Here is a 25,739-nt window from a genome sequence, read left to right as displayed (position 1 = left end):
TTGTGTTCAGTTTTGGTCTCCTTACTTGAGAAAGGACGTACTGGCGCTGGAGGGTGTGCAGAGGAGATTCACAAGGTTAATCCCAGAGCTGAAGGGGTTGGATTATGAGGAGAGGTTGAGTAGACTAGGACTGTACTCGTTGGAATTTAGAAGGATGAGGGGGGATCTTATAGAAACATTTAAAATTATGAAGGGAATAGATAGGATAGATGCGGGCAGGTTGTTTCCACTGGCGGGTGACAGCAGAACTAGGGGGCATAGCCTCAAAATAAGGGGAAGTAGATTTAGGACTGAGTTTAGGAGGAACTTCTTCACCCAAAGGGTTGTGAATCTATGGAATTCCTTGCCCAGTGAAGCAGTTGAGGCTCCTTCATTACATGTTTTTAAGGTAAAGATAGATAGTTTTTTGAAGAATAAAGGGATTAAGGGTTATGATGTTCGGGCCGGAAAGTGGAGCTGAGTCCACAAAAGATCAGCCATGATCTAATTGAATGGCGGAGCAGGCTCGAGGGGCCAGATGGCCTACTCCTGCTCCTAGTTCTTATGTTCTTATGTTCTTAACCTCGAGATGGTGGGAATACAAAAGAAAGGTAAATATGCTTTAAATCACGGCGCCGAGGACCCGGGTTCGATCCCAGCCCCAGTTCACTGTCCGTGTAGAGTTTGCACATTCTCCCCGTGTCTGTATGGGTCTCACCCACACAACCCAAAAGATGTCCCACGCTAAACTGACCCTGATTTTTTTTTTTTTAATTAAAAAAAAGATATGCTTTAAATTTTACAGTGCTGTTGTCAAATCCCATCTGGAGGACTGTATTTAATTCTGTGCAGCAAACTTCAGGGAAGATAAAAAAGCAAAATACTGTGAACGCTAGAAATCTGACACAAAAGACAGAAAATGCTGGACTATTGTAGAAACAGAGTTAATCTTTCAGGTGTGTGACCTTTCATCACAATTCAGGCAGTCATAAGATAATTTTATAAATTCTGAGGTCTGCATGGAAAATGATCACAAATGCGGCAGTCTGCCCTGCTTCATGTTTACAAACAATAGAGCTTCTCAGTGAGAAGTGTTTATTGAATGGACCTGAAATGACAGCTGCCTCATGGCAAAGCCACGTGACTACAACAACCAGATAGGACATGCCGTGCAGTTTTATTTCGAAACCTAAACATTTCCTTTTTCTAGCGAACATAGCACATATTTGCATGCACGATCATGTTTAGCGGTGAGTTACCCAAGTTGCCCATTATACACACTGTTCTCATATATTAACAACTGTTTGTTCCACTAATCAGTCTCTGCCCCTGCATTGCACAAATGGGGCTGGAGTCTCCATGCAGGTCTGTTATGGACCATATGTGTGTTGCATTGGCTGTTCATTAGGGTGTTGTTATTTGTCTGAAGAGTGCCTTTCCATGGCACTTGTGGTAACTGTTGTTATTCCATTGCAGTTATTGAGGACATGTGGACCTCTGGAATTGATAGTAGTTCTTGTTACGCCACCCTAGGCACATTTGGGGTGAATTCCAACCCCACACGCCCCAGAGTCACAATACAAGTGAAATAATCAATAATTCATATATAACCTCCCGAAATCTTTCGCGGCCCAATAATTACAGTCACCAGGTTTGTAAGTTTAAACACATTACTATTCATTTATAACAAGATGAATGGTTAAATATTAATAAGAACCTAATTCATACTGTAACTTGCCTCCCCCCGTCCTCTGCACACACACACATACACACACATACACAGGACAGACAAACACAGAAGGGGAAGGAGAAAATGTAAATGAAAGAGAAAAGAGTCTTTACTTCAGATAATGGTTCCTTGCAAGCTTTCTTCACAGTAGCTCAGGAATCACATTCTTTGTTTTACAGCCTGTACGCACAACATTCCTGTTTTGATAGAGTCCCTGCTTCATCAGGCTATGCTCGTAGTTTGTGGCCTGCTTTCAGGCCCTGCATTCAGGAATACAACATTCACAGGCTTATTGGGGAGAGAGAGTTAACTGGATCTTTTTTGAAGAAGCAGCCGCCTCCTGGAGAGGATTTTGCTGGATCTTTCATCTCTGCTGCAAGAACCAAAAGTAAAACTAAAATGGAACCTCGTGGCCCTGCAGAAACATCTCAGAGGGTTAATATCCAATCACCACATGTTACCGGGCAGAGCACAGCCTTTTGGGCCCAGTCATTGTTCACCAGGCATATCAATCAAACTGAATAATCACTAACACCGGTCAATGGCAATCACAAGTCTAAGTCAACACTGCCCCCTAAACCCTGCTGTTTGAATTAAAGGCACATGCCACCGCTTTCTCTATCGCTTGAATTAAAATGGCAGGCTGCCTTAAGAATACATGCCCATCGGTCATCCATGGATCAAAAGTGCACTGGTAAAAATAAAAGGAAGGGGGAACGAAGGAAATAGACTAGGAATAAACAAGTAACAGAAAGGACACTTATGGGCGGCATGGTAGCACAGTGGTTAGCACTGTTGCTTAACTGCGCCCGGGACACGGGTTCGATTCCCGGCTTGGGTCATTGTCTGTGCAGAGTTTGCATGTTCTCCCTGGGCGGAATTCTCCGCTGGTGGCCAAAATCATGGAGGCCGTCGTGAACTCGGCCGAGGTTCACGGCGGCCTCGGGGCCCGCTCCCCGCACCTAATTCACCCCCACCCGGGGGGCTAGGAGCGGGCCCCCATCGTTCCCGGCCGCGACCTTGGCCGCCGGAAATGACGCCCGAACGGCGCTTTGCGGATGTCATCTGCTCATGCGCAGGAACCCGGGCGGATGACATCAACACGCAGACGACGCAAACCCGCAGTCCCGTCTTTCTCCACTGCCGCACGACAAGACGTGGCGGCTTGATCTTGCCGGGCGGTGGAGGGGAAAGAGTGCGTCCGTTTTGGACGCAGGCCCGACGATTGGTGGGCACCGATCGCGGGCCTGTCCCCTCCTGAGCACAGTCGTGGTGCTCCCGTGCCAATCGGGCCCCTGGATGCCCCAAAGGGCATCCGGCGCCCGTTTCACGAATGCAGCGACCAGGTGTGGTTGCTGCCGTGGTGAAACAGGCATGAAGGGCCGGCCGCTCGGCCCATCGGGCTCGGAGAATCGCTGCCGGCCCTGGTTCGATCCTAGCCCTGGGTCACTCTCCATGTGGAGTTTGCACATTCTCCTCGTATTTGCGTCAGTTTCACCCCCACAACCCAAAGATGTGCAGTGTAGGTGAATTGGCCACGCTAAATCACCCCTTAATTGGAAAAATTAATTGGGTACTCTAAATTTAAAAATAAAATTATTATTACAATCTCTGCTCAGTACAGCTGGTGAGTTTGTTGCAGCGACAACAATCTATCCCACAATGCCAGCAAAACCAAAGAGCTGGTCATTGACTTCAGGAAGCAAAGTACTGTACACACACCTGTCAGCATCAACAGAGCCGAGGTGGAGATGGTGAGCAGTTTCAGATTCCTAGGGATGCACATCACCAAAAATCTGTCTTGGGCCACCCACGTCGACGCTACCACCAAGAAAGCACAACAGCGCCTATACTTCCTCAGGAAACTAAGGAAATTCGGGATGTCCACATTAACCCTTACCAACTTTTACAGATGCACTATAGAAAGCATCCTATCGGGCTGCATCACAGCCTGCTATGGCAACTGCTCATGCCAGGACCACAAGGAACTTCAGAGAGTCGTGAATACCGCCCAGTCCATCACATGAACCTGCCTCCCATCCATGGACTCCATCTACACCTCCCGCTGCCTGGGGAAAGTGGGCAGCATAATCAAAGTCACCTCCCACCCGGCTTACTTCTTCAGGAGATACAGAATTCTGAGAACACGCACAAACAGATTCAAAAAGAGCATCTTCCCCACTGTTACCCGACTCCTAAATCACCCTCTTATGGACTAACCTTATTAACACTACACCCCTGTATGCTTCATCCGTTGCCGGTGCTTATATAGTTACATTGAATACCTTGGGCGTGATTCTCCGCTCCCAACGCCGGGTGGGAGAATCGCGGGAGGGCCGCTCTGGCACCCCCCCGCGATTCTCCCACCCACGCTCGGAGAATCGACGCACGCGTTTTTCCAGGCGACCGGCGATTCACCGGCCCGGATGGGCCGAGCGGCCTGACGACCCCGACGGGTTCACGCCGGCGGCAACCACACCTGGTCGCTGCCGTCGTGAACATCGCGTGAAAGGTAAGTTTGGGGCCTGTGGGGGGTGGAGAGGGGATTGAGCACCACGGCCGTGCAAGGGAGGGGACTGGCCGCGATCGGTGCCCACCGATCGTCGGGCCGGCGTTTCCAGGAGACGCACTCTTTCCCCTCCGCCGCCCCGCAAGATCAAGCCGCCACGTCTTGCGGGGCAGCGGAGGGGAAGACGGCAACCGCGCATGCGCGGGTTGGAGCCGGCCAACCTGCGCATGTGCGGCTGACGTCACTTAGCCGCCACCGCCGCGTCATTCTCGGCGCGCCGCCTTGACGTCAGCGTCAAGGCCCGGCAGCCGGGTTTCACGAAACACCGTTCCTAGCCCCCCGGGCGGGGGGAGAATAGGGGGCGAGGAGCGGCCTCCGAAGCCGTCGTGAAACCCGTCGGCCGTTGCGGAGAATTCCGCCCCTTGTGTTGCCCTAATATGTATTTTCTTTTATTCCCTTTCTTTCCATGTACTTAATGATCTGTTGAGCTGCTCGCAGAAAAATATTTTTCTCTGTACCTCGGTACTCGTGAGGATAAACAAATACAATGCAATCCTATCTTCCTGATCAGTCAGTTGCTGTGAAGAAACAGCTTTGCTGTTTGTACATAAATGCCTGCAGTCCCACCGTATATTTGCTTGTTCACTTCTACCACAGAAGAACAAGGTGACAAATTCTCTATGCAAGTCCCAAGTTACCACATGGGCTCCTGCTGAGAGTTTGAAGATTTGTGCCCTGACTAGGTCTCCAATGCTCAGCTCTGCTGGCATGGCTCAATGGTCTGGCAGTCTTGTCAAGATTAAATTTGGCTTTCGCAGTTTCACCTTGATCTTTTCACTCATGTCTGTTGCTACTTATGGCTTCAGTTGTTTTTTTTTGCTATTGGAAGAGTAGGTTGAACGTGGCATCTCTAGACTGGACTACTTTCCATGCCTTCAGTTGGTGTGTTTTTCCACTTGAGTGTTGCCTTGTGTACATCGGTGTTGGATTTTCTCGATTTCTTGATGATTCCTTTGGCTATTTTCATTTTTATCGCAGCCTTTCCATGCAACTGGGAATAGTTTGGGCAAGAGATGTCATGTTGAATTTCCCAATCCTTTGTCAGAGGCTGAATTCTTCACTTGAGAACTGAGGGCTATAGTCACTCAACCCAAAGTCTGGAATGCTATAAAGAATGAAGGCATTCTACCATTTATCCTTCATTGTTGAGCTCAGCTGGTCTAAGTCCCAGTAGTCCACAGTGGCACGATAATTAGTTCCTGGTATAGTGAAGAAACCTACTTCCAGCTTCATCCATGGTCTATCTGGGATGCCATGCATCACCAACAGCTTTTTAGCTTGTTTAGCTTGGTACTCGTTATAAGCACCGCACTGGCTAATGTGGTCATTAATTTAATTGCTTATGTTTGGCTAGTAGAGCACATCTCTTGCCTTCCTCAGACTCAATTCAATTCCTTGATGGATGTGCTTCAGCATCTCTCCCCTCATCTCCGTCGGGATGATGACTCTGTTTATTTTGTACAAGGTGCCATCATGGGCTATGAATTAATCTGTGTATGCCCAATATGCTCTTGTGACCACGGGTGTGTCCTTGATGCTCTCAAGCCATCCTTTCATGAGGACTTCTTGTAGCGTTTGTTTAGTTGCATCCAGTTATATAGCATCTTTAAGTTGAGCAAGGCGCTTGTCTGTCAGATTCAATGGGCCGGATTTTCCGATTCTCAGGCTATGTCCTGATGCCGGAGTGGGAACGGTGGTGTTTTACAACTGAAAATTCAGCGCAAAACGGCCACCGATCCTCCGTTTGGCTGTGGGCTAGCAGGAAGGCAGTGTGGAGCACCAGCTGCCGGGTCTGTGGCCGCGCATACGCATGGCGGCGACCTGCAGCGACCGCCCCAGGCAACATGAGCCCCGGACCGCTTCCAAACAGTGCCCTCAGCCTCTGTCAAAGTCCCTCCTGCCCGCAGATCAGCCCTGCCCCGACTATGGCGGTGCTGAACTGAGTCTGCAGCCACCATGCCGAGTTCCCAACTGGTAAGACTGTCAGGAACTCGGCCAGTCGGGGACGGAGCATCGGGGAGTGGGCCTGAGGCCATCGATACGTACTCCTGGAATATGCCGCTTTGGAGGAAGCGGAGCATCGCGAAAGCGGCGCCACCCCCGATTTCGTCGGAAACGGGGATTCTCCGGCCAAGTGACCGGAGAATCCCGCCCAACGTCTCTGTTGTGTTGATGACTTCCAGGGCTGTTTAGCACAGGGCTAAATCGCTGGCTTTGAAAGCAGACCAAGCAGGCCAGCAGCACAGTTCGATTCCCATAACAGCCTCCCCGGACAGGCACAGGAATGTGGCGACTAGGGGCTTTTCACAGTAACTTCATTGAAGCCTACTCGTGACAATAAGCGATTTTCATTTTATTTTCATGTTGAGTTGCTACTTCACATTGAATCTAGAAGATTTCAAGTTCCATTGTCACATCCTCAACTTCTTCATGGAAAGCACTGCTTTCGACAGCAGGTCAACAATGTACATCTGGTTCTCTTCTTTGCATGTCATGTCCGGATGATATGAACTAAGTAACATTCTTTGCAGACATTTTAAATCATTAAGCAAATATTAGCGGTTCAAGAGAAATACTTTGAAGTGGCTGGTGGTCAGACTCCACTGTTCACTGTTCACAATAGTTCACAAACCCAACACTGGTTTCACATCTGTTAATGGCTGCATTGTTGGTTTAGCTTTCACTGTTCAGTGATGATCTTGCTCAAAACCGTGTGTTGAGCATGGTCTGCCATTTACAGCACTTGGTCCTGAGGGTTTGATGCATGGTTCTGGGATGCAGAGGGCACAGTCACATTCAGGGGAGGTATTTGGATCAGGTGCAGTGGCAATCCTCATGTCATCATAGAATTTACAGTGCTGAAGGAGGCCATTCGGCCCATCGAGTCTGCACCAGCCCTTGGAAAGAGCACCCTACCTGAGCCCACACCTCCATCCTAACCCCCCCCCCCCCCCCCCCCCCCCCCCCCCCCCCCCACCCCCGAACCCAGTAGTCCCACCTAACTTTTTTTGGACACTAAGGACAATGATGCAAATGTCATAATGTGTAACCAGTTGGTTTGCATCCCTGGACAGCTTCCCACATGTGCAAGGTGTCATTGCAAGGACTTCTACTCCAACAATGTATAGCTGGGATTCAATCACAAATAGATCTGTCTGGGAGGGCGGAGCATCCCGCCCATGTTTCAATCATTGCTCCTGTGTGCAGCTCTTTCTATTTGGCAGGATCAGTATCGGAAATTTTGCCTGCTTCTGAATTTCAATAGAAGTTGAAACACAAAATAAATCGTGAACTGCTGAACCTGTGTTACTGGAACATCTCCTGGGCAAGAGGAAATGTATGACTGCTACCTGTTTCACTAACATTAAAGAGAATTGCCAATTCTTCAAGAATGAAGGATCAATCTCTTGGGTTCTGGTGAGAAATACTTTGGGGCATTCAACAGAATGTGTTTTTACACGGGGTGGGATTTTCCAGCCTCCCAGCCGTGTGTTTCTCGGCAGCAGGAAGCGGTGCGCCATTCCCTGGTGGTAGGATTCTCAGCTCCCACTGCTGTTAATGGGAATTCCCATTAAAGTCACCTCAAACCGCTAGGAAAACCAAGGGTAGCCAACAGGACTAAAGAATCTCACCGCCAGTGAATGGGTGGAGAATTCCGGCCATTTTCTTTCAACACTTTCACTCATAGAATTATAAAATCTCTAGAGTGCAGAAGGAGGCCATTCGGCCCATCGAGTCTGCACTGACCCTCCAAAAGAGTACCCTACCTAGGCTCAATTCCCTGCCCCATCCCCATAACCCCACCTAACCATTTGAATACTAAGGGTCAATTTAGCCTGGCCAATCCACCGAGCCTGCACATCTTTGGACTGTGGGAGGAAACCCACGCACACACGGGAGAAAGTGCAAACTCCACACAGTCACCCAAGGCCAGAATTGAATCCAGGTCCCTGGTGCTGTGAGGCAGCAGTGCTGACCACTGTGCCACAGTGCCGCCCCTGGTACCTCATTCTAATATCTCAAAACACGTATCCATAAGGCACGGTGTGCCATCAGCAGCATCAGATTTGTACTGCACCATAAGCTGTAAATATGTGGCCTGGCATATCCCTCGCTCCAACATTACCATCAAGCCAGGTTTTAATGAACATGGCACAAACAGAACCAGGCATGACTAAGAAAGGGGTGCCAACCGGGAGAAAATACAACACAAGATCCCCATATGCATGTTTAATAGAGGACGCAAAATGTTATAGGTAAACTAAGCACTCTGACAAGCAACAGATCAAGCCTACAGTCCCGCAACACCTAGTCATAAACAATGGTGTCTGGCGGCTCAAACAACAACCCCAGTGCACTACTACAAGAGTTCCTTGTAGTATGTCCTTGGCCCAATCATCAGGGCAGCACGGTAGCAAAGTGATTAGCACAGTTGCCTCACAACTCCAGGGTCCCAGGTTTGATTCCCGGATTGGGTCACTGTCTGTGCGGAGTCTGCACGTTCTCGCCGTGGGTTTCCTCCGGGTGCTCCGGTTTCCTCCCACAGTCCAAAGACATGCAGGTTAGGTGGATTGACTATGCTAAATTCCCCTTAGAGTCCAAGAGCCCGTAGAGTTCCCTGAATGGGGGTGTTTGCGTGTGATTTCACAATGTTGACATCTTAACTGGCTCTTAACCAATCAGCATTCTTTTTTCCTGCAATATAAATGTTGTGGTCATTTCAAATTTGGCATTCTTGCATTTGCCCTCACAAAAACATTTGGCAACCTGTCTCTCTTTTTAGCAACATTCAGCAATATTCAAATTCTGTACAACCAAATAACAATGTTCAGCTCTATTTGCAATTCCCAGATAATAAAGCAGTCATTGCCCATATGCAACAAAATGGCTTTTTTATTCACTTATGGAATGTGGACGTCACTGTCTAGGCCAGCATTTATTGCCCATTCCTAATTGCCATTCAGAAGGTGGAGGCGAGCTGCCTTCTTGAGCCATTGCAGTCCCTGAGGTGTTGGTCATCCACAGTGCTGTTAGGAAGGGAGTTCCAGGATTTGGACCCTGCGATAGTGAAGGAACGGTGATATATTTCCAAGTCAGGATGGTGAGTGACTTGGAGGGGGACCTCAGGTGGTGGGGCTTCCAGGTATCTGCTGCTCTTGTCCTATATGGCAGCGGTTGTGGGTTTGGAAGGTGCTGCCTAAGGAAACTTGGTGAGTTACTGCAGTGCATCTTGTAGATGGCACACACTGCTGTCACTGTTCATTGGTGGCGGAGGGGGTAAATGTTTGTGGAAGGGGGAGCAATTAAGTGGACTGCTTTGTTCTGGCTGTTGTCAAACCTTTTCTTGTAGATGAACAGGGCCCACCAGGGAGACCTTAGTGTCCACATACACAAATCCTTAAAGGTAGCAGGGCAGGTTGGGAAGGTGGTGAAAAAAAGCAAATTGGGCTACCTTAGATTACAAATAGAGGACTAGAATATAAAAAGAGATCATGTTGGTACTTTATAAATCATTGGTTCAGTATCAACTGGACTGCTGTGGAGAATTTGAGGCATCCTGCTTCAGGAAGTATGTAAAAACCTTCGGACACAGACAAGGTTTCCCAGGATGTTAACCAGGGATAAGGGACTTCAGTTATGATGAGAGGTAAGAAAAGTTAGAACACTTCTCCATAGAGAGAATTTTAAGCGACGACCCAATAGAAGTTTTCAGATGATGAAACATTCTAATAGAATAGATAGAGAAAAACTATTCTCTTTGGCAAGAGGGTCAGTGCCCAAAGACTGTGAGGGCCACAAAGAATCCAGCATGAGTTTGGAGAATAGAAGAAATAACATTTATTTACATTTACGTATATACACAACAGCAGCAGCAGTACCCTCTTACTGCTCACTCCTCTCTAGCTGGTTCCATACTGGCCAGCTCTATTTATGCAGGGAGTCTGCTAATGATTTCTCCACCCATCTCATTGGGGAAGCTCATACTCCCTAAGGATTGTGGGATTGCCATTAGTCCCCAGCCAATGGTAAGCAGGCAGGTTATAACATCCCTCCACCACAAAGTCCAAGGAATCCACCGAAGACCCTGGCGAAGGAGGGCGTCGGACTCATTTTGCTGCAGGCCGGACACCATTTGCACGTGGCGCTGGATCGGGCGGCGTGTAACGAGACGGAGAACGGTGCTTCCGTGATGAAGAGCATAACGCTTGTACATCCACGGCCCGTTGGACCGAGGACTCCCCCTCTGAGGTGTCCTGTGTCTCCATCTCGGAGTCGGAGTCCACTGTCTGTCATCTTGGCGTCCCTATCTCCACGCAGTTCTGCAACCACCTGCGCAGGTTATGAGTGCGGAGCCAGAGGAAGATCATGAGGAATACTCTCCACTGTGTCTGGTCTCTGCGGCTGTAGACGTGAGCTCCGGGGGCAGGGAACCTTTGGAAGAAACCGTCTTCTGGACCGAACGTGCTCTACATGCTTGCGCTGGAGATTACCCTGGGCTTGCACCTTGTAAGAGATAGGGCCCGTTCAGTGAAAGATAACGCCAGGGATCCACTGGGCACCACCACCTGGTTCCATACTGGCCAGCTCTATTTATGCAGAGATTGTGCGAATGATTTCTCCGCCCCCTCATTGGGGAAGCTCATACTCCCTAAGGATTGTGGCATTGCCATTAGTCCCCAGCCAGTAGCAAGCAGGCAGATTATAGCAAAGACAAAATGGAAATGAGGAGAAATGTTCCCAAACTCGGAGAGTAGTAAAGATCTGGAACGGTCTGTCTGAAAATCTGGTGGAAACTGATTGCATAAGTAATTTTAACAGGGAGTTGGAGAGATATTTGAGGATAAGGAATGGACAGGGTTAGAGATAGAAAAGCAGGAATATGAGAATAAAAATAGCTGCACTTTAAAAGAGCCAGCACGGGCCGATGGGGCAAATGGCCTCCCTCTGTGCAGTACAGGTCTATGTGGTGGTCCTTGCACTGGTAGTGGAATAAAAAGCCCTCTGAAATCTGGAATCTAGGCCATTCATTCGGCTATTGTCATCCCTTGAGAAAATATTTTGCCTGTGTGCAGACGACTGAGGGAGCCCAACTCTGAAAGAAGCCAGAGGCAAAGACATTGGGGGCAGTGATTACCTTCACAGTGATGGGAAATGCATTGTTTGGTGTTAAAATTCATTCCTCCCAACATTCCTTCTGACAAGTGCACCGAAAAGTGAACAATAGTACTGGGCTAGATTCTACGGTCCGCCAGCCGCGTGTTTCTCGGTCGCGCACCGCTCGCTGACGGTGGGTTTCTGTCTTCCCACCGTTTGTCAATGGCTTTTCCCATTGTAACCCACTGGCGGGGGTGTGCTGGTGGCAGGAAAACTGAATCCCAATGATCGGAGAATTCTAGCCGATATTACCTTCAAGTCTAAACACCCTCTGCTGGTCATAGATATAATGACATGATTAAATTCAACAAAACAGGTCCTCGCACAAAGCATGTGCATAGAATCATAAAACCCCTCCAGTGCAGAAGGAGGCCATTTGGCTCATCGAGTCTGCGCAGAGCCCCCAAAAGAGTCCCTATCTAGGCCACTCCTCCGCCCTATACCCGTATCATGTCTTTGGATGGTAAGGGGGAATTTAGCATGGCCAATCCACCTAACCTGCACATCTTTGGACTGTGGGAGGAAACCGGAGTTCCTGGAGGAAACCCACGCAGACACGGGGAGAAGGTGCAAACTCTGCACACACATAGTCACCCAAGGCCAGCACATTGATGATAGGATTACAAATCTATTGCCCCAGAGCCCCTCCAATTCTTGTATCCATGCTCACTCAAGTGAGGCATTCTTTTCCCATTTCTCAGAGTACAAATTTACTCATAATGCAGAAAGCCTTGCTGTTAAATGTCAACTTGGACACCACAGTTGAATTGAGGCTGCATGTGCAATATAACTGCAGTTTGATAGTGCGCTGTACACCTTTCATTACCTCACAAAGTACTATGTTCTCTTGAAAACCGTCATGACTTGGCTGTCAGAGCATAGTTTTCCTGCATTTTTAGAAAATTCTTGGGGCTCACTCGGACGCCCTGCCCGTGATCTATCTTTTTCTCATTCCACCCTGTGACTGCGCAAGGAAGGACAGCACAGTGTACACTGGTATTTCCCCACCCTTCGGAAAGTTTGTGAACCATCCCATTTTTCTAAAGTGCCTACTCAATAAAAATGGCAAAGAACCTCCAAATAGGCACAGTCACTTACCTGAATCACTCATTGACCGTGGCTCTAGATAAATAGCAAGGAAACAGAGAAGAATGAATACGTAATTAGGAGTTTTCTCATTTGGACAACAGTTTTTCAAAAGAAGCTTTTAATAACAGTTAAGATTTACAAAATTAAAAATTAAATTTTGCAGCGTTAACTTCAGTTGAATCGGCCAAGGATTTTGGAAATTTTTCAAAGGTGCTATCAAAAAGCATATTCTCAAATCTGTAGTGTTTCGTTATGTTACAGGACTAGTAATCCAGAATCCTCAGCAAATCCTCTGGAGACATGAGTTGTAATCTCAATTCGAAATTTTAAATGCAATAAATAAGCACAAAATAAAAGGTTAGGGTGCATGATGATGATCATTAAATTAACTAATTGTTGTTTTAAAACACCATCTGGTTCAGTCATGCCCTTTAGGGAAGGAAATCTGACACCTTTACCAGATCTGGTCATCTGATTCTAGACCCATAGCAATGTGGTTGACTCTTAACTGGCCAATGAAATGACCTAGCAAACTTCCCAGTTGTACTGAAACAATACTGAAAAGTCTGAGAAGAATAAAACTGGACAGGCCCCATGGTATTAAGCTAGCTACCAAATATGACACATCCTCTTTAAGTCAACCTTGCAATGTCCTCCTTCCTAACATCTTGCAACTTGTGCCAAAATTGCGAGAGCAGACCAAGAGATGAGTCAAGTAATAAGCTGACATAGCCATTCCTGCTTATGTTCTACCCCACTGGCAGGACAGATCTATCAGAGGTGGCAGCTCAGTCAGGTGGTAGTGGCTTTGCGAATCGTCAACATTTATTCCGGAACTCTTGAAGCCATCAGATCAATCATACACATGAAAAACTTATCAAATTTCTTTTGGAAATCCAGGTATACAACATCTATTGGTTCCCCTTTAGCTACCATGCTTGTTACATCCTCAAAGAGGTTTGTCAAATATAATTTACCTTTTGTAGCTAATCATACTATAATTTTCTAAGTACATTGTTATTATGGGCCAGGGTTTAGAAACTCCAAAGTGTATTATGGAGTTCACCTGACCTATAATCGTTTGTTGAATTTGGCTAGGGTGAGCACAAGAGCCTTCACTTGAGGTGCGATTCAACAGTCTGCCTAGACACTTTAATCAAAATAAGCCTTATTCTAAGAACTTAGTTAACATTTACATACAAACAAATAGCAAGAATTCTCATCAATTACAAATATAATGATACCCCACAGCTACAGTAATCTACATATAACACTTAATAAATTCCCCCTTAACTGTTCCAATTCAAAAACAAAATCCCATAAACCAAAAACCCCTTTTCAAGAGTGTGGTCCACTCTGCACTCTGCATTTTCACTTGAATAAAACTGGCTTTCCCTGAGATTATTACTCCATCTCACCAGCAGGTGTAAACCCTTGCGGAAAGCAAACTATATCTTCTAAGTTACCAAAACAGCAGGTAGCTATAATCAATGTTTTTTTTTATTGGAACAGATATTTAAAATGAAACTAGAGAGAGACAGGTCAAAACACTTATTTCTCTTGTCTGAGTCCACAGCAGTCAAAACTGAAAGCGAAAGTAAAACTCACAACCATAGCTCAGCTCCACCAACAAAATGACATAACTGAAACCATGTGATAAGACAAAAACCTTTCTTAAAGGAATACTCCATGACAAATGTTAAGACTTCTTTAATACTAGATTCCAGCACTTTCCCGACAACTAATGTCAGGCTAATTGGCCTGTAGAAGACAGTTCCTTATTTTCCCTCTCCCTCCTTTCTTGAATAACAGTATCACATGTGCTAATTTTAAACCTGATGAGATCATTCTAGAATCTGAGGAATTTTGGAATATCATTACCACAGCATTCACCATCTCTGCAGCTATCAGGTCTGGGGTTTAGTCCGATTTTAGTACCTTCAGTTTCTCCAGTACTTTTTCTCTCCAGATATTAATTTCCTCACTTTTAGCAACTTGGTTACCCTCTAATTCTGGTATGTAACTGGTGTGTTTAACTGTGAAGACAGACACAAAATATATGTTCAATGTCTCTGCCATTTCCTCATTCCCCGGAATAACTTATCCCATCTCTACTTCTAAGGGACTAACGTTCACTTTTCCCACTCTGTTCCACTTACAAAAACTCTCACAATCTGTTTTTCATATTCCTGGCTAATTTGCTCTCATATTCCACTTTTTTCCCTTTTGATCTACATATTGGTGGCCCTCTCCTGGTTTCTAAAACACTCCCAATCCTGAGACTTGCAACCTTATAAGCCTCTTCTTTTAATCTAATGCGATTCTTAATTTTCCAAGTAAGCCACAGATGGATCTTTCTTGCTGAGATTTAGGTTTTCAACGGGATGTATTTTTGTTGAATATTTTGAATTATTTCCCACTGTTCATTTACCACCATGCCATTTAATCTATTTACCAAATCAATCTTCACCAGTTCTCCTCTCTTACCTATGTAATTTACTTTGTTTAACTTTAAGATTCTTCTTTGCGATTGGAGTACGTTATTTTCAAACTTAATATGGAATTCAAATGTATTTTGACCACTATTTCCCAGTGGTGCTTTTACAAATGAGATGATTAATTAACCCTGTCCCATTATACAGTACTGGATCTAAAATTGCTTTATCCCTTGTTGGTTCCACAAACAACAGGATTTTCATAGAATTTACAGTGCAGAAGGAGGCCATTCGGCCCATCGAGCCTGCACCGGCTCGTGGAAAGAGCACCCTACCCAAGGTCAACACTTCCACCCTATCCCCATAACCCAGTCACCCAACACTCAGGGCAATTTTGGACACTAAGGGCAATTTAGCATGGCCAATCCACCTAACCTGCACATCTTTGGACTGTGGGAGGAACCCAGAGCACCCGGAGGAAACCCACGCAAACACGGGGAGGAAGCCCCGTCCTTCCCGTCGGCAGGATCCTCTGGTGCTGCCAAAGGCAATTGACCGACATGGATTCCCCGGCAGTGAGATAGGCGAGTCACACAAAACACTGTAGACATTGGCGAGACTGGAAGATTCTGTTGAAGGCTGACGGCGGGCTTCCTGCACAGCTGGAAACCACACGGTGGGGGGCCAGAAAACCCTGCCCAAACCCTGCTCCAGGAAACTACCAACATTCTACAAACTCATTTTAATTTGGTTGGTCGCACATAATTACTACATTGCCTTTGATATATGCTCCAATAATTTCTCATTTAATGTTTTGAACCACAGTATAGCTATTGTTACGGGCCTGTAAACTGCTTCCACCAGTGTTTTCCAACTTTTGCTATTCCCTAATCTCCACTCACACTCGTTGTACTTCATGATCTATCGTACTTCATGACGTTCTGAGCCAAGATCCTTACTTACTAATGCCCTAATGTCAGGGTTATCTCTCCTCTTTTCAAAATATTGTACCCTGGAATATGTATTACCCAACCTCAGTCACCATGTAACCATATTTCTGTAATGACAAATACATCAAAACCATTTATCTCTTTTTGTGTCACTGGTTCATCTATCTTATTGCAAATGCTTCACACAATCAGATGAGGAACCTTTCGTTTATTTTTTTTGCTGCTGCACGCTGTATAGTCCTTACTTGCTGATGAACAATTACTGTTAAACTTTCCGACCCTTCCTGTTCCACTCTGCTTGTTTTTACCCACATCACTACACTGTTTTGTTGCCTCAACTTTACTCTTCAGAAAATTTGACCTCAACAAATGCGTGCTGTCTGTCATTTATTAGCCCATTTTTCCCAAGTGACAATTTATTTGGTTTTGGATCATTGCCTCTAAAGGTTACCCACAACTGACTTTAGATGGACTGGCCTGTTATCCCAGGTTTAACCCTCTCTCCTTTATTGAATAGCATTGTAGCATTTGCAGGCATGGGGAGGTGGTGGTGTAGTGGTATCGGCACTGGATCAGTAATCTGGCAGCTCAGGCTCTGGGAACCTGGGTTCAAATCCCACCATGGCAGATGCAAACCTGGAATTAAAAGTCTAATGATGCCCATGAAACCATTGTTGCAAAGATCCATCTGGTTCACTAATGCCCTTTAGGGAAGGAAATCCGTCGTCCTTACCCGGTCTGGCCTACATGTGACCCCAGATCCACAGCAATATTCACATAATCAAAGACCTTTCCCACCCAGCTTACTCACTCTTCCAACTTCTTCTATCGGGCAGAGATACAAAAGTTTGAGAACACGAATGAACAGACTCAAAAACAGCTTCTTCCCCATTGTTACCAGACTCCTAAACGATGCCGGTGTTATGTAGTTACATTGTGTACCTTGTGTTGCCCTATTATGTATTTTCTTTTCTCTTCATGCTCTTAATGATCTGTTGAGCTGCTCGCAGAAAAATACTTTTCACTGTACCTTGGTACATGTGACAATAAACAAATGTGGTATTGTGTGAAGCAAATAATGGCATGATAGGAAAACTAGTCAAGTCTTCTTGGTACAATTGAATTTAAACCTAAGGCACAGATACAAACAGCCGAGGTCAACCGAGAACTGGCTGACTCTAACACTCAGATAAGACGCGTTCGTCATGAGACCAGAGGAGTCTAACTATATACGATAAGCTAAAAAGCTGTCTCTGCCTGTATGTAAACAACTTCTTCCCTTTCTTAAAACAAAGACAAGATAATGATATGAAACTCAAGTCCCCTAAAGGTCAGAAGGTGACGCCATTGTAACGATTATTACTTATGTTTTACTTTCAATCAAATTCCTGACCAAGCTGTATTCATGTTATCTTGATCCTATAATGTATAAGAATCGCCTTCTTTTCTGTAATATCGCAGACTTGGGACGGACTCAGCAGTTTGTAATTGACTGCCTTCCGACTCCAAGTATCAGCCATTTTCTGCTAGCAGTCAGCTCTAATTCAGAAATAAAGTTCAGTTTTGCTTACCTAATGAATCATGTTTGTATTTCTCTATCACAGTCAAGACGCGGGGAAAATATAAAATACAACACAAATCCAATCCATATGGTTGACTCTTAAATGCCCTCAGTTCAGGGGCAATTAGGGATGGACAACAAATGAAAGAATAAAGAAAACTAAAGTCCCATAAAACCAGTCACTGAAGGGTTGAGAGATTGTCGTCAGAGCTTTGAATAGCTGCACCCCTTTTTCCCTCAGTAATCTAAGATGCTTTTAAATATCTGTTTTTATCCTATCCAATTTCCATACTATATCGTCCTTATATATTTTAAAAGACCATAAAATTAGATATAACCTTACATATGTTTTATTGCAGATGTTTCCGTTTGGTTCTGCTTAAAATTGACCGTTCCTAGCCAATTGTATCTATATGAACATGAAAAATTACTTGTGATTGAATAAAAACTAACCAACCAAACTTCCTGGCTTGTTATTCAGAATACATTACCAATTGGACTTACAAACTTGTGAAAACCTCTTTGTAAATGAATCCCTATGTAGCCGTCCAATTAATACAATACGATTCCCGAATGGACGGTTACATTATGTTTTACTGTGTCAATTAATCTCTACTTTAATACTTACTTTTCTGCAGGATTCGAAAATCAGGAGAATCTTCTATTAAAGTTTCCTCCCTGTACCATTCCATTTTCGGGAAAGGTATTCCTTTAATACGGCATTCCAACACGACCAGCTGTCCCTCTTTCACTGTCACATCTTGTAGTGGCTGAAAATTATGATCATGTTAATTTATCAGCCTGAAGTTTTTTCCCTTTGGCTAAGTATTTACATTCTTGTTTTACACAAGAGGATAAATGTCCCCAGGTATTTCTTTCGTATTTTAGCTCATAAAATATCTTTTTGAATGATTGTAACTATAAACAGCTGTTAATTGTCACAACACACTGATATATAGGAGAGATGATGACAGAAAAATAAATCCAATTTTTGTTTAAATAAACGTGTGGATTGGATGAATGAAAAGATAGATGGATGTTAGCAGGATAGGTAGATAATAAAGTACTGAGCAGTAGGTGATACACTGATAAATAGCTATATCCTTCTATTTGTTCAAGTTACAATCTGCTTTGGGTAGGAAATCAGGGGCGGAATTCTCTCAGGCCGGGGCCGGGCCAGAAAATCCCCACAACCGGTGTGAATCACGCCACGCCGCCCCGACGCCGGCACGTGATTCTCCCCAGAGTGTGCCGAGCAGCCGTCATAAAAAAGCTGAGTCCCGCCGGCGCCGTCCACACCCGTTCTCAACCGGCGGGAACTCGTCGTGGAAGGGTGAGGGGCGGCCTGTCGGGGGAAGGGGCCTCCGATGTGGCCTGGCCCGCGATCGGGGCCCACCAATTGGCGGGCCAGCCTCTCTGGCTGGAAGCCTCCTTTCTTTCACGCTGGCCCCTGTAGCCCTGCGCCGTGTTGCGTCGGGGCCAGCGCATTGAAGGGAGCCACTGCGCATGCGCTCGTTGGCGCCGGTGCCACTGCGCATGCACGGATCCCGTGGCACCCAGTTCATGCCAGGATCAGCAGCTGGAGGGGCGTGAACCGCTCCAGTGCCGTGCTGGCTTCCTGTAGAGGCCAGAACTGCTGATCCTGAGGCCGTGTTGACGCCGTCGAGTAACGTGACGGTGCTTCCGACGGTGTCAACACTTAACCTCAGGATCACAGAATCCCGCCCCAGTTTCCTGATGCCAAGAATGAACTTCCAGAATTCCAGCATTCATTCCTGACTCGATAGCAAGAAGCAATAGCTGCTGAAACAAAGGTGAAGTTTAGTTATTGAACTCCCAAAGGACCAGGAGAATTGTGATATCAAATCCATTTCAAGCATTGGGATGGGTGGTGTTTGCACATTTCAGCATTTACAAAAGGTTTTTTGTGTGTGTAATGCTGGATTGGTTTTCATTCATTGATTCAGAAGGTGCCTGAGATGAAAATGCAAAGTAGGTGTTGAGGAGGGAGCAGGACCTCAATCAAAGTAGTTGGGCTGGATTCTCCGTCCCACCGTGCCAGATTTCTGGTTCAGCATGCCAGCGGGATACTCCGTTTCGCCGGCTGGTCAATGACCATTGTGGGGCAGCCCCATGCCGTCGGGAAAATGCTGCGGCAAACCGGAGCATCCCGGCAGCGGAGAATCCAGCCCGTTGTACTTGAAAATGCAAATGGACCAATTCATGGAGACGGTGAGAGATTAATCTTTTGCCTCTCTCTCTCTCCCTCTTTCTTGAGTTGAAGGTGGGAAGGACGACCCCCTCCCTCCCCCCCCGCCCCGTGGCATGTATTCCAATGATGGATACGGCTCACTATTAGCTGGTAGCGGGGCTTTCCAGTCTGCCGATGTCAAAGGCGTTTTGTGTTGTCCGCCGGCCACAACGTGGGGGGAGGGGGGCTGTCACCATCAGCGGGAATGGGGGAAAATTCATCCCTGTGTATTAGCTTGAAACAGCAAAGAGAAGGTTCCACTTTCTCTGCAATCAGAGGGAAGCTGCAAAAGATTCTACATCAAGGCATGAATACAACAGGAAGTGTCACTGTTGATATGCTGACCAAGAATGTGAATTTGGTCCATTAACTGGAGAAGAGTGGCACAAGAGTGGAAATGAATATTACCAGAGCAAAACTGCAGTAGGTACTCACTTAAAGTTGTGGTTACATTCTGGATATCACAACTTTAAGTGAAACATAGGCTCCCATAGGAATTAATGTTAAAACCAGAGTTAGGTTCCTTTCGACACTCCTGGTCCCAACAAGACTTTCTACAAGCTAAAATAGTGTACTGTACATGTGAAGTACCGTGCATACCTAGCTGAAATAACGTACAAAATAAAGATATCACTAAATATAAAAGATATATTGTACAATATGTTATCCAATAAAACAAATGGACTCAACATACTTTTAATTTGATCAGGCTCCATCTTGTGGCAGAAGTTGGTTGGAGCAGTTATCTGCCAAAGTCCCAGAACTCTGTAATGACCATATTGCGCCTGAAAGGCGGCACATCGCGGCGCAACGTGGCCGATAGAAGCCAGGAGACCCCCTGCTGGGATTTACCCGGCTCGCAACAATTCGCGGAACCTATCGCGATCTTGCGCGATATCGCAATGCGAATCCTGCCCATTGTGGGTGGAATCACATAACCCTGCTTATTAGAGTGAGACAACAAGTCTATCTCCTTCGCCTCGGAGAACCCGGGAGAGCGTCCTTCAGTACTGGTCTCCACAAACGGGGACCAGATCAGAGGTCTCCCAGGGGATCAGAGGTCCAGGTGCATGTCATCTGGGCAGGGTGATACCCCGGCACTGCTGCTGCCAGCCTGGCACCCTGGCACTGCCGTCTGGGTGCCAGCAGGGTATCCTGTGTAGGTTCTGGGGAGGTGGGGGGCCTGGCTCCCCCACATAGTGAGTTGGGGCTTGTGTGTTGGGGGGGGGGGGGGGGGGGGGGGGGGAGGTCGGTGGTTGCGTCAGGGGCTCTAGAGATCAGGACTCCAATTTTACACAGAGGTGTTCCGACTAGCGGAGCTCCTGGGAGCAGTAAACAGGGCTATGTGCGGCTCCGGCCACACATTCCCTGCGAAGGCCCCCTATCAAACTGGGGGGGGGGGTAGGGAAATAGCAGGGCGTTTCTCGGCGGGAAAGACATGGCTAAACATGCTCGCTTTGTTCCCATTTAGTTAAAATGTACGATTAGAACAACTCCACGTGGTTTTATTGAAGGGAAATCCTGTTTGACAAATTTCTTAGAGTTTTTTGAGAATATAGATCGTGGGGCAGATAAAGGGGAACCAGATACCCGGGTTTCCAAATGGCAGTTGATAAAATTCTGCACAAAATTTTGGGGGTTATTTTTACACATAGATAGAAGACTGGTTAACGGAGAGGTAGCAATGGGGCAGCACAGTAGCGCAGTGGTTAGCACTGCTGCCTCGCAGGACCGGGGTTCGATCACGGTCCCGGGACACTGTCCGTGTGGAGTTAGCACATTCTCCCTGTGTCTGCGTGGCTCTCACTCCCACAACCCAAAGATGTGTGGGTGACATGGTTGCACAGTAGTTAGCACTTCTGCCTCACCGTGCTAAGGACCCGGGTTCAATCCTGGACCTGGGTCTCTGTCCATCTGGAGTTTGAACGTTCTCCCCGGGCCTGTGTTGGTCTGATCCCCACCACCCAAAAGATGTGCAGGGTAGGTGGATTGGCCACGTTAAATTTACTTTAATTAGAAAACAAATAATTTGGTACTCTAGATTTATTTTTTAAAACCCACAGATGTGCAGGGTGGGTGGATTGGCCATTCTAAATAGTCCCTTAATTGAAAAAAAAAGATAGGTAGCAAAGAGTAAGCATAAACAGGGATTTTTCAAGTTGGCAGGCAATGCAGTGCCACAAGATTCAGAGCTGGGGCCTCAGATATATTAATGACTTAGAAGTAGAAACAGAGCATAATGTATCTAAGTTCATTGATCACACCAAGCTAGGTGAAAAGGTAAGCTTTGGGGAGGAAACCAAGGCTTCAAAAAGATATAGATAGGTGTGGTGACATGTCCCCTTTAAGGGGCGTGTCCTCACAGTCCATATGACGGGCTTGGGGCCTATCGTGCTGAAGCACATGAACCGTAACCAATGGGGAAGAAGCACGGCACCAGGGTAGAGGGTTCCTAGTCAGAGTGCACACTGGAGCAGAGTGTGAAGACTGTATAGACACTCTCTGCCTGTATATAAGTTATCCTTGTTAGTTACCGATAAAACTTTCTTTTTTACTGAAGTCTACCTGGTTTGCCTCAAGCCACCACATTGTCGATGGGTAGAAACCGGATCGGTCGCAAGCCCGCAGTCATTGTATTCGAGGAGGAAGGAAGAAGCTTCCAAAAGGAACAGAGAAGTTGGAAAACATCGATGATATCATAAAACAATGATTGGAAAATGTCCATGATTGAGAAGTTAGACTCAGTTGTCCAGGGGAGGGGGCAAAGACTAGAGCCAGTAAATTGAGTGGCTCCGTTACTTCTTCATCTCAAATGTAACAGCGGGGTAGGATAAACAAAAGGTTATCCCATCAACAGTTCGTAGGTCAACAACCTACAACCTTATAAGAAATCTGACATCCCCGGAAGCTCCTGACACTAAGTAACTTGACCAGTTGGTGAAGCTGGCCAGAGAGCATTTCAGCCCCAGACTGTCGATCATACTACAGTAATACAAGTTCAACTCGGCTATCAGGGACCCAGGAAATACAATCTCCACCTTTGTTGCCAGACTTTGGTGAATCCACGGGACGGGGGCGGGTCCTTCAGTCCAAACTGGTTCATGCCAACTAAAAAGCCCATCTTAGTTAACCCATTTGCCTGCATTTGGCCCATATCCCTCTAAACCTTTCCTATCCATGTATCTGTCCAAATGCCTTTTAAATGTTGTCAATGTCCCACCCACTATGTAAGAAAAGTTGCTCCTCAACATTAACAACATAAGTTACAAAAGAAGCTACTAGCTGAAACTAGACTGGTGATCGAGTTGTTCAGGCAACTGAGTGCGTAGAGCGGTGAGCCATTTGTGGGAGGTATGGCTCCAAGGCGCACAGCCAGGTCGACCAGCACAGTGGGAGTTCCGCTACACTCCCAGGAACAGGATCATTGTCAGTGACCAGGGAAGGAAGTGGGCCCTCAGCCCAGAGGTCAAGATGACTGTTATGGATGCCAGGGAGAGCACCTCCAAGAATTGTGCCACAGCAGAGAATTGATTTGTTTTCAGTGCAATACAAAGTGCCATATCCAGGCATGTTGCCACGCTCGTCAGAACGCATTAATTCAAAAGAAAACACAAGTCATGGCTCTAAAGTGAATTGTAATGGCTGGAGAATTCCTCTCATTGTCCCAGATTTTGAAAATTGGAGAGGAATTCAGGTGACAATGAGCAAAATGAGCCCAGTTCCGATAATCCTCACTGTAAATGGAAGACCACTAAAGATGGAGGTCAACACTGGGGCGTCGGCCACGGTTGTGGGAGAACAAACATTGAAATATCTTTGAGGAGGTCTTTAGTCTTTGAACTTGAGTGACACAACAGCCAAGTTGGTGACACATACAATGGAAATGGGGAAAATTTTGGGAACAGCAGTGACTCCAGTGCCATATCAGCAACAAGATATCCATTTACCTTTTGATCATTGTCAAGGGGCATCAACAAAGTCTGATGGTTATGCCAAATCATGTTAAACTAGTTGGAAATTTTAAAAATCTCGGACAATGAGAGGAATTCTCCGGCCATTGCAATTCACTTTTATTGCTGTCAGCGCATACCCACCCATTGGTTGCTATGGGAAATCCGATTGACAAGCAGCGGAAAGATAGAATCCCACGGCCAGTGCATGGCGCGCGGCCAAGAAACACGTGGCTGGGAGAATCAAGCCCAGTGTCCAGAAAGTATTATGCAAATATAAAGACATGTTCCAGAACGAGTTGGATCAAAAGGAGTAAATCACAAGATTTATGTCAACACAAACTCAACGCCAAGTTTTTCAGAGTGAGACTGGTCCCTTCAGCTTTGCACCAAAAAGTGGAAGCTGAACCTAAATGCATGGAAGAGCTTGCAGTGATCAGACCCATGCAGTTTTCAGAAAAGACAGCGCCCATTGTCCCTGTATTAAAACCAGACCACTCAGTTAGGATATGTGGGGACTACCAAAGTACAATCAACCAGGCAGTCCAAGTAGTTAAATACCCAACTTCACAAATTGAAGACTTTGATATGAAGTTTGCAGGGGGCCTCATGTACATCAAACTCAGTCATGCCTACTTGCAGCTAGAACAGGCTGAAGATTCCTGATCGATACCACGCATAAAGGCCGGCTTCAATACACCAGATAACCAGATGATGTCCTAGTAACAGGGACATCACATGAGCAGTTTTGACAAAGGGTCATCTAGACTCGAAACGTTAGCTCTTTTCTCTCCCAACAGATGCTGCCAGACCTGCTGAGATTTTCCAGCATTTTCCCTTTGGTTTCACGTGAGCAGCACCTGGCAAGTTTAGAAGAGGTGCTGAGAAGATTCAGAGATGCGGGAATCAGGCTGAAATGCGGGAAGTGCATTTTCCAAGCCAGTGAGGTCACTTACCTTGGGTTCAAACTGGACTCTAAAGGCACCCACTCGAAGGTGAGGCGAGAGCCTTTAGAGAAGTCCCAGCACCTAAGAACGTGGCAGAATTAAAGTCGTTCTTAGGAATGGTAAACTACAATAGTTGTTTCATTCCCAACCTAGCAACGCCATTGGCACCACTGCACTTGCTCTTAAGAAAATTCCAGTGTTGGCACTGGAAGGAACCACAGGAGCAGGCCTTCTAATACATTAAACAGGTCTTGTTTTGGTCTCCTTACCTGAGAAAGGACGTACTGGTGCTGGAGGGTGTGCAGAGGAGATTCACTAGGTTAATCCCAGAGCTGAAAGGGTTGGATTACGAGGCGAGGTTGAGTAGACTGGGACTGTACTCGTTAGAATTCAGAAGGATGCGGGGGGATCTTATAGAAACATATAAAATTATGAAGGGAATAGATAGGATAGATGTGGGCAGGTTGTTTCCACTGGCAAGTGAAACAGAACTATGAAATGAAAATGAAATGAAAATCGCTTATTGTCACAAGTAGGCTTCAATGAAGTTACTGTGAAAAGCCCCAAGTCGCCATATTCTGGCGCCTGTCCGCGGAGGTTGGTACGGGAATTGAACCATGCTGCTGGCCTGCTTGGTCTGCGTTAAAAGCCAGCGATTTAGCCCAGTGAGCTAAACCAGAACTAGGGGACGTAGCCTCAAAATAAGGGGAAGTAGATTTAGGACTGAGTTTAGGAGGAACTTCTTCACCCAAAGGGTTGTGAATTTATGAAATTCTTTGCCCAGTGAAGCAGCAGAGGCTCCTTCATTAAATGTTTTTAAGATAAAGATAGATAGTTTTTTGAAGAAAAAAGGGATTAAGGGTTATGGTGTTCGGGCCGGAAAGTGGAGCTGAGTCCACAAAAGATCAGCCATAATCTCATTGAATGGCGGAGCAGGCTCGAGGGGCCAGATGGCCTACTCCTGCTCCTAGTTCTTATGTTCTTACAGTCATCGAGTCTATTGGTTCACTTTGTCCCGAGAAAATGCATCATTCTGACTTGCGAAACATCGCCGTGTGGGATAGGAGTCGTCATATGCCATAAAATGGGGCATGGCTCAGGGAGGCCAATTGCCTTCGCGTCTA

At 46.3% G+C, this 25,739-nt stretch overlaps 1 protein-coding gene and 1 long non-coding RNA gene across 6 annotated transcripts in view; one reads left to right on the top strand and one right to left on the bottom strand.

The window, feature by feature from the left end:
* mypn (myopalladin) overlaps positions 1 to 25,739 on the bottom strand; it is a 356,035-nt gene that overhangs the window by 136,290 nt on the left and 194,006 nt on the right. For all 5 annotated transcript variants that reach the window (XM_038822204.1, XM_038822196.1, XM_038822201.1 and 2 more), the window contains exons 7-8: positions 18,096 to 18,237; positions 12,531 to 12,554 (exon numbers count right to left, since the gene is read on the bottom strand). In XM_038822204.1, coding sequence (XP_038678132.1) covers positions 12,531 to 12,554; positions 18,096 to 18,237 — 166 coding nt within the window. The remainder of the gene's footprint in view (positions 1 to 12,530; positions 12,555 to 18,095; positions 18,238 to 25,739) is intronic.
* Positions 1 to 25,739, top strand: part of LOC119979670 — a 236,983-nt gene that overhangs the window by 126,122 nt on the left and 85,122 nt on the right. The gene's annotated exons all lie outside the window — the stretch shown is intronic.

The sequence above is a fragment of the Scyliorhinus canicula genome, chromosome 16 (assembly GCF_902713615.1).
Source record: "Scyliorhinus canicula chromosome 16, sScyCan1.1, whole genome shotgun sequence".
NCBI classification, from domain to species: Eukaryota; Metazoa; Chordata; class Chondrichthyes; order Carcharhiniformes; family Scyliorhinidae; genus Scyliorhinus; species Scyliorhinus canicula.
Note: the sequence above shows the minus strand (reverse complement) of the source record. Positions and strands in the feature narration are given on the sequence as shown.